Below are 14,976 nucleotides of genomic sequence, written 5' to 3'. Positions count from 1 at the left end.
GAAAGGGGCCAGGGCCTCCGATGAGGTCTGAAGAATCCCATTGTGGGGGACTTACTTGTGGGTGTTATTTAGCCCCAGGGAGGTTGTGGTCCACAGGGCTCAGAAAGGTCTGCATGGTACCCCATTTAACTGTCTGTAGCCCCAGGAAGGTGGTGATCCCCAGGGCTCAGTGAGCCTAAGGAGAGGGGCCTGTGCGCCTCTCCTTTTAACCTTCCATGAACCTGCATGCCCAAGGGACCTGGCACACCCAGGCGCTAAATTGTAGAGAAGCGCAGGAGTCCGTGTTGGCAGTGGCTGTGGATTAGGGGTGGGCAGAATTTGCGTAATTGCGTTACGCAAATCTCCGCGAAACGGTAAAAAATCTCCGCGAACACGCAGAAATTCCGCGAACATGCGGAATTGCTTGTTCGCGATGCTTTTTTCCTGTTCACAATTGCTGTTTGCGTGCTCGGGGAGAAATATCTCGCGAACACGCATTTTGAGAACGCGAACAAGCAAAAATTTCGCGAAATCGCGGAAAGCAGACTTTTGAGCAATTTCGCGTTCTCCGCGGAACGCGAAATTACACAAATTCCGCAAATTCCGCGAGCGGAACGGAATTTACCGCCCAGGCCTACTGTGGATCCAGCATGACTCCTGCCGAAAAAGAAAATGCTCTTTTGTCCCAGGCGGGGTCCCCTTGCAACACCCCCCCACAAGAGACCTAGGGGGATCAGGATATTCCTATTTTGTGGGACTCAACTGAAACTGAGACCCAAGATCGTTGAAGTGTTGACAGCCAATCATATTTCAGCAAGGGGACTGTTGGATTCTCAGATGATTAACATTGGGAAAACACTTTTCTTGACCTCCCCTTGTTCTCGGCCCCCACCTGACCGATTGCCCTGAAACTTTCCATGCGCAACAAGTTTCTTCAGGGCACTTTTTTAGGAAACTTTCTTGAAGATAGCGTCACTTGGCACCAAAATTATAGGCAAGTCAAAAAAAGCTTTTTTTCATGGAAACTACTGTACTGGACATTTACCCAAGGAAGTAACACTTAATAATTAACCAGTAGAAAGCACTGCACTTGGGTAGATATTTTGTAAAAGCTGTGGACTCTTTTTGGATAAGAGGCAGGTGTGGTTCTGTTGTGACCCAGCCACTGTCACAGCTACTAACACACCCATGCAGACACTCATATAGCCCCTCATATACTCAGGTACTAACACACTCACTGACAGACCCACTCATACACTGATACATCCACTAACGGACCCACTAACACTTCCACTCACAGACCTACTCACACACACTCATAGAACCACTTAGACACTAATGCACCACTCTCGGATGCACTCAGACATTCTCACAGCCACTCACAGACCCATTCAGACACTCATGCACTCATTCACGGAACCACCGAAACATGTACACCCACTCACAGACCCAGTCTGACACTTATACACCTACTTACAGAACCACTCATATTCTTTCAAACTCACTCACAGACCTACTCAGAGACTCACTTACTGACTCACAGACCCACATGGACACTCACACACCCACTTATAGACCCATTCAGAGACTTTCGCACCTTCTCACAAAAACACTCAGACACTCTTGCACCTACTCACAGACCTCTCAAACACTCACGCAGACACTCAAGCACCCACTCAGACACTCATGCATGCACTCAGAGGCCCACTCAGATATTCACACACCTACTCACACACCCACTGATGCATGCATGCACTCACTCACACACTCAGCCTCAAAGGTTACAGTTAGGAAATAAAATGTAAAAACCCTTAGAAATGGAAATGTAAAAATGAATGGTACAGGGACGTTATAGTTTGGAAATAACATTTCAAAACTGTAGAAATTAACTAAAAAACAATGGTTACAGAGGCATTATAGTTAGGAAATAGAGTTTAAAAAACCTTAGAAATTCACTGAAAAAGGTCACAGGGACGTTATAGTTAGGCTTGGATTTCATTCATACAGAACCATAGAAATTCAGCAGTTATAGTTACCTTAGCTAACTATAACTTACGCTCCTGCAACACACTGCTTATGACCTCACATATTACATCACTCATGACATGGTCAGTGACATCCCTCATGACATCTCTTATGACATCACAAATGACATCACTGATGACATCATCCATAGAGTCAGTCACAAACCCATGAAACTACTCATATATCCATTCACAGATCCATACAGGTACTCATACAACCCCTCACTCATCCAGAGAGCCACTCACTCATTTATACAGCTACCCACACAACCAGTCACTCACCCATACAGCCACTCACACAGCCACACACTCACCCATTCAGCCACTCATGCACTCCCTTATTCATCTATACAGCCACTCACACATCAACTCACTCACCCATAAAGCCTCTCAACACAGCCACTCACTCACCCATACAACTACTCACACACTTACTTGCACACCCACACAATTACGTATGTACCCACTCACACATCCATACAAACACTTACACATCTGCTCACTCACCAATACAACCATTCACACAGACACTCACTCTTCAGTACAGCTACTCACACAGAAACTAACTCAAACAGCCACTCACTCACCCAGTCACTTACACACAGTCACTCATTCATACAGCCATTCAGATACCCACTCATCACTCATATAGTCACTCACACAGCCACTCATTCTCCGATATAGCTACTCACACACCCAGTCACTCACTGATACAGCTACTGACACACCCACTCACTCACCAATACAGCCCCTCACACAGTCACTCACTCATCTACACAGCTACTCAGACACCCACCTATATACCCATACAGCTATTCATACATCCACTCACATAGCCATTCAGCAACTCAGATACCCACTTACACACAGATACACACATTCACACAGCCACTCCCATAATACATGTTACAAATAGTATCACTCATCAGTAGTACACCTAGTATACCAATATAACTTTTGTAGTAGCTTATTCTATGTGTTTGTTTAGCACTCTTACACTCACTGGATGATGTCATCAGTGATGGTGAATGAAATCAGAGCCTAACTTTAACGTCCCTGTAACCTTTGCTATTTGCAGTGAATTTCTAATCTAAAGTTTTTTTAAATTCTATTTCCTAACTCTAATGTCCCTGTAATCTTTGTTTTTTAAGTGAATTGAATATTATATATTTTCCCTGAAAAGAACAAAGGTTAAAGTGACATTATAGTTATATGAATATGTGAGTGCTAACATATTGTTTTGCACTTATAGAACACAGAAAGTCACCAGGTATAGTTAGTGGAGCTCCTACAATGCACTGCGTATGACCTCACATATTATATCACTCTTGACATGTTTTATGACATCATTTATGATATCACTCGTGACATCTCAAACAACGTTATTGATGACATTACTGATGACTCAGTGCCAGGTATCATCCTAGTTCTGTACCTAACTTTTTGCCAAAGTTCTTTGCTGCTAATAGGTGTAAGGGCTTAAAAATGTTTATGTGCCTAATGGGTCATAGGTGTGTAGCGGTATTGAATATGCTATGAATGTTTAACCTGTTCCATGCCGTGCTGCGCACGACCGTTGGCCGACGCAGCTCCGCCCACCCTTTAGAACACCCGTAAATGGGTTAAATACAAGACTAACACTGAGTGACAGTTGATGATTTGCAGACAAGATATTTGGTTTGGAAAAAAAAGTTTGTAACAGTGAAATGATTGTATGTAGTGAATACTAAGGGCCTGATTTAGATCTTGGCGGTCTTACCTGAGTCCCGCCACAGTGGCACTCCCAAGTACTCCATCCCCCATTTTCAGATGTTGGGGCAATAGACATGAGACTGCAGTGGCAGTGGTCTTCTTTGCTGGCTAGCAATACTCCCATCAGACTGGCCGGATTTGTGCCAAGCCAATTTAGATCTTCCCATTGAGCTGGCGGTGTCCTGGTGATGGAGTTCTGATGTAGTGGGGTTATTCTGGCATGGAGACAGGTAGGTACTACTTATTTACATCTCAATACACATATATGTTGTACATATGTCAATCTGTACATGTAGGTAATGTGCGCTGGCCATTGTTTTAACATACAGCATTGCACACCAACAACATGCACACACCATTGACTGTACAGTCACATCCACCACAAAAGCCTACCTTAGAATCTGGTGACAACGGGGTGGCTGATCGTTGTGGGCAAGTAGCAGCAGCACAGCGAGGACTCGGACAATGGCATTGAAGATGAAATCAGTGGTGGGACCCCCCAAAAAGGTGAGTTTTCACCCCTTTATCTTCATATCCATCAGCCCGAGCTTGGAGGTGTCCCTGCCACAGTTGCCTCAATGTAAAGGCATTTTGGAATCTGGATGGCGGGGATCTCAGTAGGACTACCTCCAACAGCCGCTACAGTCTTTGATTCCATTGATGTGGGAGACATCTACTGGTAGAGTCGGCGGGACTGCGCCAGTCTTCCCTCCAGTGCCCTGCCAAAATCTAAATTGGGCAGAAAGATCGCCAAAAACGCAACAGCGAGACTAGTCCTGCCAATATGTAAATCAGGCCTTAAGTACTGTAAACACCCTTGAGTATTTTAATGGAATTGTCTCAACATGATGATTTTTATATAGGACAGACGACCGTGTGCACCAGGCGCTTACTCATGTTCATGTGCTTGATTAGCCACTTCAGCTGATCTATCTATAATGTTTGCAGCAGAGTGCAAAGGGTGTGGGTAGTGTGACGTTGAGCACCTTTAGGAATTGGGTGTTTAAAGTGAACTTTTTGGAGAGGTTTTTCATAGAGTGGACATTCTTCTTATCAGATACTGTTAACAACATGTAATATATTTCTCATGAGAGTTTGTCTGTCTACAAAGATAGTAGTATAGGGTAAACTCTCTGTATAAGGTTCACACTGCTTATAGTACCCACTTTTCTACTCATGTCCAATTCATTACTCACAGGTGGTTCAATAACTGTGAAGGGTTTGATACAGTTTAACAGCTGTCCATAGTCCGGCATTATTTATGTAACAGGACTTGAGTGTCTGGGAGAAGTTTGCGTTCTATGAACAGTTGTATAAAGATGAAACACTGTGTGCAGTAGGGGTTACCCAGCGATCTGTGGTTGATCATTAATATGAACTTGGCTACCCATGAAGAATATGATATAGGGTCAATATTGCACATACCACAAGCTTGCTTCACCTAAGGGCATTGTATGTGAGATTTCATTAATGATGCTTCATAATATTCTGAGCTATTTTGAACTTACTATTAGACCGCAAATGCCATACTCATTTATAGAGTAATGTGTACAAAAGTACCCTGAATAATGTAATTAGTGATGTCATCAATGACGTAATTAGAGATGTCAATAGTGATGCCATAGAACATACATGAGTGTTGTAATATGTGGGTTTAAATTCAGTGCATGGCGGAGGCAAAAGTTATAGTCAGCTCTGCTAATTATACATAGTGAATTTCTGTGTTTTTTGAGTTCAAAATATGTTGGCACTGATATATTCACCAAACTATAATGTTACTTTAACCTTTGTCTTTTTCAGTGTATTTCTGAGATTTTCTTCAACAAAATCAGATCTTTTTATCACACCTAACTATAATTCCACTTTAACCTTTGTTTTGTTTCAGTGAATGTCTAGCTTTTTTATTGTGAACTAATATTTTATTACCATACATAAAGCCAACCACCGTCGCCCATGGTTCACTTTGCACAACATGGCCTGCTGTCAGATCGTGCGGCCAACCCCGCACAGTCAAGCAACCACACTCCATGCAAGGCCTTCGACAGAGTATGGCATAGGTTTGTCCTCAGGTCTTGATCTGCAGCCAGGCAGTCCAGTCTCTGAATCCAATGCCCTGTGAGCAACCAACTCCCTGCCACGAGAGGAGGTTGAGCAACCTCCTTCCCAAACCACTATTGGCCCAGGGACGTTTTTAAAATGGGGAGGGATTGTGCGCAGCCCCTCTCTCAAAGGCATTATTAGCTCCGAGCTCTCCATCTCCCCAGGGTAAACAAATACATTATCAGGGATGGGGACACATGGTCCCTCTCCCCAAACTTTTAGAGGCCCTGGAGACCCCAACCTCTGGGGCCGAATTGCATATTTTAGGAGAGTGGACATGCACATGATGAAGACAAAATTGTGTCTTATGTTTCTAAAAAAATCATATAATCAATCAGGTAAAAAAGGTAAAAAAAATATTTTTCTTTTTTGAAGACTGACTGAGGGATTTTAGGATTCCTGCAGACCTAATGCATCTACAGGAACTTCAGAAGAACTCTGCTTTTCAGTGAAGTGTGTTTGGTGTTTCATTGGTCCCGTGTATTGCACCTTTATGGAACTGGATACCTCATCTAATAAAAAAAAATCCAGTCCATTGCTTGAGCTATGTGGGAGTCAGGCTCACTGACCCATATCAATGTGCAGCCATGTCATGGGCCAGTCATTTTGAAAAACCAAATAGGACTGGTACACTGGCTTTGCATCAATGCCATTCTTTACCAAATATTTTCCAACTAAGACCATTGTACTTCCAACACCCACCAATGACCTGCTACGCACTAAGGCACTACTGTTAAACCACTCAGCGCAGTATGTATAGATCACCCAAATCACAAGCACCCCCTTACCACATTAACACACGTACTATTAAACTGTTCCCAAAGAGAGGCAAACTACCACTCCTGGCACTGTACTACAGTTACACAACACAACCCCGCACTGTGATAACATGTAGCACCTGAAGTCACTCACCACCACAACATAACCAGTCATTATTATACTAAAACCCTCAGTATTACAAAACTGCTCCCTAGCATTGGACTACACACTCAGTGCACCAAACTTCCATGTCTGCTAATATATGATAAAACCACTACTACACTGCCACCCTGCATCACTGCACCTCCACATTACTAATCCACAGCATTACATCTTCCCATTGAACACAACACAATGTTGTGGCCCTGATATTTATCATTTGTGCCAAAACCACTCCATAGTACCTCAATTCATTGCACAAGCACTAACACTACTACTAATATCCATGACCAGGTGTCAGACTCTAATTACGGCACTCAAAACTTACACAGGAACAGAGATGCTAGTTCCCAAATCCACCCCGACAGCAATCCAGAGCTTAGTGTGACAAGTCTCTAGAGTGGCTATCTAGGGGGAAGGGGGAAAGTGGATAAAATAACAAAAGAGAGAAGAGACTGTTCTGCGGCTTCCTTCAGGAGTCCGTCCAGCAGACTTCTTTTGCTGAAGAGATAACCATGCCAATTTCAGAACTCTGCTTCTCTTCTATTTCTTTTCTGTGTGTGCTTTTATTTCATTAACTATATTCTTTGTTTTCCTTTTTTTCTTTTTACACTCCTATGTCTTATCTTCCTTGGTATCTGCCTTAATTCACAGCTTCCTTTTCTTTTTGCACACTGTGTTTGAGGTCTTTTCCTATTGGTAATTATTCATCTGTGTGTTTAATGCTTTCTCCTCTTTTCGTGGTGGTATTTCACTCTCAGTACTTAGCTATTGTTCGACGACTTATTTCTGTGGTAAGTATGTTTTTATCTTATTCTATTGTTTGTAGTTGCTCAAGAATTCTAATCTATATTGCAATTCTCTCCTCGACTTTTTCCGGACTTGTCGTTACTATTCATTACCTCTGTGATGAATTACAGTAAAGCCACTTCCTTCACAGTAAGTTCTATGACTCTATTGCTTTCGGTAATTTTTTTTTTTTTTTTTTTGTTTTTTTTGAAACCGTTTATTGCAGTTTGTAAAAGTTACAGGTATGGGCCTACAACCACCCGGCCGGCCGCTAGAGTGTCAAAAGCATATTGCATACATACAGTAAAAGTCTCTCAGCAGTACAGAGTAGTAAACAGGAGTAATCAAAGGTGCAGGCCACACAGCTCCATGCCCACAGTACGGTTCCATTTTCTTAAAGCAAAACAACACCAAAAAACCACACCCGCAAGGCAACCCGCGATCCAAAATGACAACACGTGCTCCATAAGTGGGGGATCCAGACCAGCAGCAAAACTCTGAAGAGGGGAATGGGAGTAGATCAGGGACTGGGGGACCGCGCGCCCGCGGCCGAGGGAGGGGGGCCGTCTAGGGAGACGGAGCAGGCGAGGCAGCCGGTAGCAGTGGCGGCTCACAAATACCCCCGCGGTAGGCGTTCCAGGGGCCCCAGAGTTTCACCCACGCCCCAGGCTTACCTCTCGCCACATACACCACCTTTTCATGAAACATACACCAATCCATATGCTCTTTCCAGGCCGACACCGCAGGGGGCCTCTGGGATCCCCACAATTGAGCAATGTCACGCTTAGCTATCATGTATCCCAGAGTCACCCACCGCGTCTGCGGGACCGAATAGTCATTTGGTTCCCATACATTCAGCAAGCATCTCCTCGCTTCAGGCAGCAGCACGACACGCGTGACCACTCGCAGAACCTCATGCACACCACGCCAGAATCGCTCCACCTTCGGGCACTCCCACAGTATATGCATGAAGGTCGCCAACGCACCACAGCCACGCTTACACATTCCGTCACCAGCAAAACCCATACGTAGAAGCCTTGGCCCCGTCACGTAAACCCGGTGAAGGATCTTGAGCTGGACGAAACGAAGGCGAGCCGGGATGGCCACCTCTTTCGGAGAGGCCACCGCGGAAATCCAATCCTCGTCGTCCAGCTCCAGCGCGTCGGCAACCCAAGCCTCGCGGAGACTAGTCAGCAGGCACGATCTATCGTTGATCAGTTTTTTGTATATGAGGGAGATCGTGCTGTCCGGGACATGGCCATCTAGCACTCTGTCCTCCAGGGGGGAAGACTCCGGAATGGATGCGACATCCGGGAAGACGGAGCCCAGCGCATGGCGGACTTGTAGGTACCGAAAGTACTCACTGCCCTGCAGCTGAAACTCCGCCTGCAGCGTCTCAAACGTTTTGAATCCCCCCCTCGTCCAGAGATCTCCCACCGTGCTGATTCCGATCGTGTCCCACTTCTCGAAGCCCTTCGACGTCCACAGGGAGCCCAACCTCTCAGACGCATATAGCGGTGACGCCCGGGTCAAACGGTCCTTCCATCCCATAGCTGCATTAGCCGCGTGCCAGACACGCACCATGACACGCGTCGGTCCCGTCAGACGGGAGTCGGGCGCGCCAGAGTAGAGCGCTCGATTGTAATCGCCACCGGGCAGGAGCCTCTTGTCCATTTCAAATGCCAGGTTCAAGGCGGGCCCGTAAAGGCCATGATTAATTGCAGCTAGCTGGGAGGCCCAGTAATACCGTTTGATGTCCGGGAGGGCGACCCCCCCATCGTACCACGGGAGCGTCAGTTTAGCTAGAGCAATGCGCGGCCTCCCGTCCCAGAACAGGCACCGCTGGAGGCCCTTCACCTCACGGAAATAGCGTGCCGGAACCAAGTCCATAGTATTCTGGAGGGCGTAAAGGAAGCGCGGCAAGGACATCATTTTAAACAAGGCCGCTCGGCCGAGCGGCGAAAGCGGCAGACGCCGCCAGCGCACCACGTCCTCCTTTAGGCGCTGGAGGGGGGGCAGCAAATTCCGCTCATAGCGGGCCTCCGGGTCGAGAGTGATATATATACCCAGGTACCGAAACCCCTGGGAGGCAATCTGGATCGGACAGTCCCGTGGCAAGGCCGGAGCCTCCCCGGAAAGTACGTATACACAGGATTTCGCCCAGTTGATGACAAGTCCTGAGTTGCGACCGAATGAGCGCAACACATCAACCAGGACGATCAGTGATTTACGCGGGGAGACGAGGTACAGAAGGATATCGTCAGCGTAGAGGGACACGCGGTCCTCATGCTCGGGGGTCCAGCGGAGACCACGGATAGAAGGGTGCCACCGCAGCCACTCCGCCAGGGGCTCCAGGGCCAGGGCAAACAGGAGAGGCGACAGGGGGCAACCCTGTCGCGTGCCCCGCCCCAGCGCGAATGGGGCCGAGACTCGCCCATTCACCACCACCTGCGCCAATGGGCCCGAATATAGCAATTTGACCCAGCTAATGAAACCCGGGCCAAACCCAAACTTCGCCAGCATCGCCCAGATGTATGGCCATTCAAGCGTATCAAACGCCATAGTGGCGTCCAAGGACGCCAAGATGGCCGGCTCCCGCACAAATGGGACACGCGCGAGCACCCCGTGTAAGCGCCGCAGATTGAGCGCCGTGTTGCGGTGTGGTATAAAGCCCGATTGGTCTTGGTGGACCAAATCGCCCACCACGCCAACCAACCGGTTGGCCAACACCTTGGCGAGGATTTTGGGCTCCGCGTTCAAGAGCGAAATCGGCCTATAGGATGTGACCCGTTCACGGGGCTTCCCCTCCTTGTGGATCACCACAATTGTGGCCAGACGCTGGTCCGGCGGGAGGGAACCCTGCGAGTGGGCCGCCAGGAACATCGCGCGCAGGTGGGGCGCCAACACATCCGGGCGTAGCTTGTATAGCTCAATGGGAATACCATTGGGGCCCATGGCCTTGCCGGACGCAACCGAGCGAATAGCCAAGGCAATTTCGTCCGAGGTGGGAGGGGCGTCCAGCGAATCCCTGTCCTCCCCCGTAAGGGAGGGCAGTGCGATGTCCCGAAGCAAGGCCTGGGAATCTTCCTCCGAGCAGGGAGAAACCGGGGAGTAGACTTCGCGGAAATAATCCGCGAAGCAGGAGACAATGGCTTCCGGCTCAGTGACACACGCACCATCCACACTCTCAATCAAAGGCACCACGCGGCTCGCTCTCTCCCTCTTATCCAACCACGCAATCAATTTGCCAGCCTTGTCGCCCACATCATACAATCGCCCCTGCCGCTCTCTACTGAGGCCCCTGGCCGCCTCCGTGACGAGGGCCCGATAGGCCGCCTGCTTTAGGTGTAGAACATGCAACTTGGCATCTGTTACCCCGCTCCCCAGGTCACCCTCCAGTTCTGCAATCTCGGCCTCTACCCGGGTCACCTCCTCCCGCTCGCGCCGCCGGGCATGGGAAATAAAGGAGAGGGCCTCCCCTCTAAGGACTACCTTGAAAGCCTCCCACAGGGAGATGGCCGACGGGACCGACCCCACATTCTCATCGAAATATCGCTGTAAGGATTTGATCAAACGGCACGAATGGTGGGGTCGCGCAAATACCATGCATTGATCGGGGCCACCCTGCCATCCCCCCTCGGGAAGACATCGAAATGCAACAACAATGGGGAGTGGTCTGAGATACCCCGCGCCAGATGGTGCACCTCCCCCACCCTCCCTGCATAGGCCGCCGGGACAAGGATGTAATCAAGCCGCGAGAGGCTACCATGGGCACCCGAGTGGAAGGTGTACTGTTGCAATACGGGATGCTTTAATCGCCAGCAATCCACCAGGCCCAGCGTGTCCAAAAGGCCGGGCAGCCACGCCTGTGCCCGGGGGAGGTCCCTAGGGGGATGGCGATCCATAGACCCAGAGGCTACCGCATTAAAGTCCCCTCCAACCACCAGCAGGCCACTCGGAAGGTCCAGAAGGAGGCGCCCCAGGTCCGCAAATGTGGTGGCTTGTAACCCAGGCGGGACGTACACTGACACAAAGATAAACACTCTACCCTCCATTCGTCCCACCAGAACAGTGTAGCGTCCCCTCTCATCATGGCGCACCTCGTCAATCTCCAACGGGAGCGAGTTCTTGATCATAATACCCACCCCCCGCGAGCCCGAAGTGAAGCCGGAATGGGCCGCCAAACGATATCCCCGCCGATTCATTGCATGAAAGGTGTTACCAATAAGGTGCGTCTCCTGCAGGAAGACAACATCTGGTGAAATATGTTTTAAGTACTGCAGGACCACACCACGCTTAATCCTATCCCCCAGGCCGTTAACATTCCATGACAACACAGTCAAATCCCTACCCCCCATCATACGTCAAAACAATCGGTCGCCCCCCACCGAGCATCTTAAAAACAACAACACAGTAGCGGATTTGCCTTGCGGTACTAACAAACAACACACCCCCCCCACCCCCCGGTCCCAACAGAACTCCCCCCTCCCTGTACCCCTGCATGAGCCCAGACAGCCCCCCCAAAGTGCAGTGTGCCTGTCGCCCCATAGCTAAGTACTAACTAGTCCCCCAGAGGAGGAGGGAAGCCCCCAGCAGACCCCACACGACCTCCATGGGAGGGGAACATACGCAATCAATATATGGTGAAGGAACAACATCCAGAGCAAGGCCTATTCAGTCACCCCTCAATTCTGATCCGGCGGGCCCTCCTCGCCAGCCGCGCCCCCCCCACCCCCCCGGCCCCGATCCCCAGGCAGAGTGTCCAACCAGTCCCCAGCCGCCTCGGGCCGGTCGAAGAAGTGCGTACGACCATCCACCTCCACCCTCAGCTTAGCTGGAAAGAGCATTGAGTACTTGAGGTTTAGGTCCCTTAGGCGACGTTTAACACCAAGAAAGCTCTGTCGCTGCTTCTGGACCGCCGGAGTAAAGTCTGGGTAGAAATGTACATCCATGTTGTCCAGCTTGACCGGTCCCTGTTGCCTGGAGGTCTGGAGGATGGCATCTCTGTCCCGAAAATTAAAAATCCGGGCAATAAGAGGCCGCGGCGGGGCACCGGTCTTAGGGCGGCCCCCGGGGACCCGGTGGGCACGCTCCACCGCAAAAAGCTTACTCAGCCCCCGGGGCTGGAGATGGGTCAGGATCAATTCTTCCACGAAGAGATCCGCCGCCTCCGCCTCTCGTCCCTCCGGCACACCAATAATACGGACATTATTCCTCCGGGCCCGACCCTCGGAATCCTCCAGTCGCCGGTCCATCAGGGCGCTCGCCTGCCCAAGCCGGCGCACCTCCTTCTGGAGGGCCACCACGTCCGTCGTGAGGCTCGTTGTGGTGTGGGCCAGGGAGTCGACTCGGTCGTTTGTTTTGGACAAGTCTGCCCTCACAAGGCTCACATCCACCAGGACCGAGTCAATTTTTTGCGCCAAGGTGTCGAAGCGCTGGTCCACTGAGGCCTTCATCTCTGCGATGGCGCCCATGACGTCCCGGAGGGTCAGGTCCACAGGATGAGCAGATGCCTCCGTCGGGCCCACCGGGGATGACCGCGATGTCTCCGGAGAACCCTTCTGGAGCGTGTAGCGGTCCATACTGTTAGCCTGGTGCGCCGTGCCACGGCGGGTTGTCTTCACCTTCGCCCGGTCGCCATCTTGCTTGGTGGACATGCTGGCTCTTCCACCGTCGTGCCAAGATCTCCAAACGGGCCGCTATACCAAATCACGGGTGTCAGGGGGGGGGCGGGGGCGACCACCGAGCCGCGGGTCAACCCACCACCGGCGGGTCAGCCGGGCACCTTGACAAGACCACACCACCGCACCCCGCTCCGCAGCCCGACCCCGCTTGAGAGCAAGGAGGGCGCAAAAGCGAAAGTGAAAGTGCGGGGTACGGGAGTCGCCCAGCCCCGCTCGCCGCTGTTATTCACTTTGTCCCCGGATCGCCCCACTACTCCAATCCGGGGGGCCGGCGAGGAGAAGGCCGCAACCTTCGATCGATGCTCCCACCGGTGTTCGGGGTCCGATTCGAGCCCAAAAAACGGGTGGCGCCTCAGCTCGGGTTCCCCAACACAGTCCCCTCAACAAGGACAGGATATCGCCAGGATTAATTCAGGAGGTCGCGGAGGTCCTCGGGAGCCTCGCACCTACGCGGCCATCTTGGTTGCGCGCTAGGCTCCTCCCCCTGCTTTCGGTAATTTACTTCAGTTTTCTGACGTGACAAATATTTACTTCAGTTCTCTGACGTGACAAATATACACTTGTTAACTTAGCTTCATTTCTCTTGTTCTTTCTTCAGATGCTCCTGTTGACGCTGCTTCCTCTCCCTGACGACTCGGTGCGAAATCTCCACAACTAAGATTGCTGTTCTCCTCAAAAGTCACTTTACTTCTTGGAACTCAGATTTCGAACTTGTATCTATGACTTTCGAAAACTCTTCAGGGTAGATTCTGAAAAGCCTTCGAGCGAGAACTAAAACACTTTTAGTCAGTGCGCACTGGAATGTGCACCTGATTCTCTAGAATTCTTGGTGAAGTGCGCAGTTCCTAGGCAGCGCGAGCCTCACCTAGGATTCCAGCGCGTTCTCTGCCAAACACTAGAACACTAACAGCTACTCAGTTCTGGTGGGGTTTTCTGGCGCCATTTCCGAGTCAGCTCCACCCATAAACCTTCCATTGCTCGGGGTGTACAAACTTTGAGTCTTCGATGCGCAATTAAACCTATCTGTAATCTTGGGCTCCTGACAGTACCCTCCAACAAGGTAGGTTCTCTCCTCTGGGGTTTAGTTGGTGATCGTAGGTGTAAGGCCTTGACTAGTCTTGGAGCATGGACATCTTCCTCTCGTTCCCAAGACCTTTCCTCAGGCCCATAACCCTTCCAGTCCACCAAATAGTATAACTTCCCTTTTTGTATTTTGGAGTCTAGAATTTCCTTGACTTCAAATTCAGTACCAGTCTCTAGCTGAAGAGGCCTTGGAGGCAGGTTTTTTCGCAGATCTTCTGGAGCCTTCTTCAACAGGGATATGTGGAAAACTGGATGTATCTTCAACTTTGGTGGCAATTGAACTCGGTAAGTCACCGGATTTATTTTCTCCTCTACCAGATATGGACCAATAAATCTCGGTTGAAACTTCCGATTACCTTTCAATCTCAAATTCTTAGTACTTAACCAAACCTTGTCTCCTATTTCCAATGAGGGGCCTACTCGTCTCTTTCTGTCTGCATAACTCTTATATTTTTCTTCAGCTAGTTCAAGATTTTCAATTGCCCTCTTATGTACCTGACCTAACTGTGTTACAATCTCCTCCACCGCTGGAACTGAGATCTCGGTTTGCCTGAGGGTCGAGTTGGGATGTCTTCCATAATTCATAAAGAAAGGGGAATACCCAGTGGAAACATTCTTTGCATTATTATGGGCAAACTCTGCTGCCC

General features: G+C 49.7%; 1 protein-coding gene across 2 annotated transcripts in view; it reads right to left on the bottom strand.

Annotated features, from left to right (window-relative positions):
* The window catches only part of LOC146811658 (serine protease 33-like), a 275,395-nt gene that overhangs the window by 166,645 nt on the left and 93,774 nt on the right, over nt 1-14,976 (bottom strand). The window contains exon 1 of one of the 2 annotated variants that reach the window (XM_085618630.1): nt 3,763-3,891. The exons of the other annotated variant lie outside the window; for it this stretch is intronic. Coding sequence (XP_085474756.1) covers nt 3,763-3,806 — 44 coding nt within the window. The 5' untranslated portion in view covers nt 3,807-3,891. Of the gene's footprint in view, nt 1-3,762; nt 3,892-14,976 lie in introns of those variants that run through there. 2 annotated transcript variants of the gene reach the window in all.

This window comes from Triturus cristatus, chromosome 7 (genome assembly GCF_964204655.1).
Source record: "Triturus cristatus chromosome 7, aTriCri1.1, whole genome shotgun sequence".
Classification (NCBI taxonomy): domain Eukaryota; kingdom Metazoa; phylum Chordata; class Amphibia; order Caudata; family Salamandridae; genus Triturus; species Triturus cristatus.
This window is presented reverse-complemented; position numbering and strand designations above follow the sequence as displayed.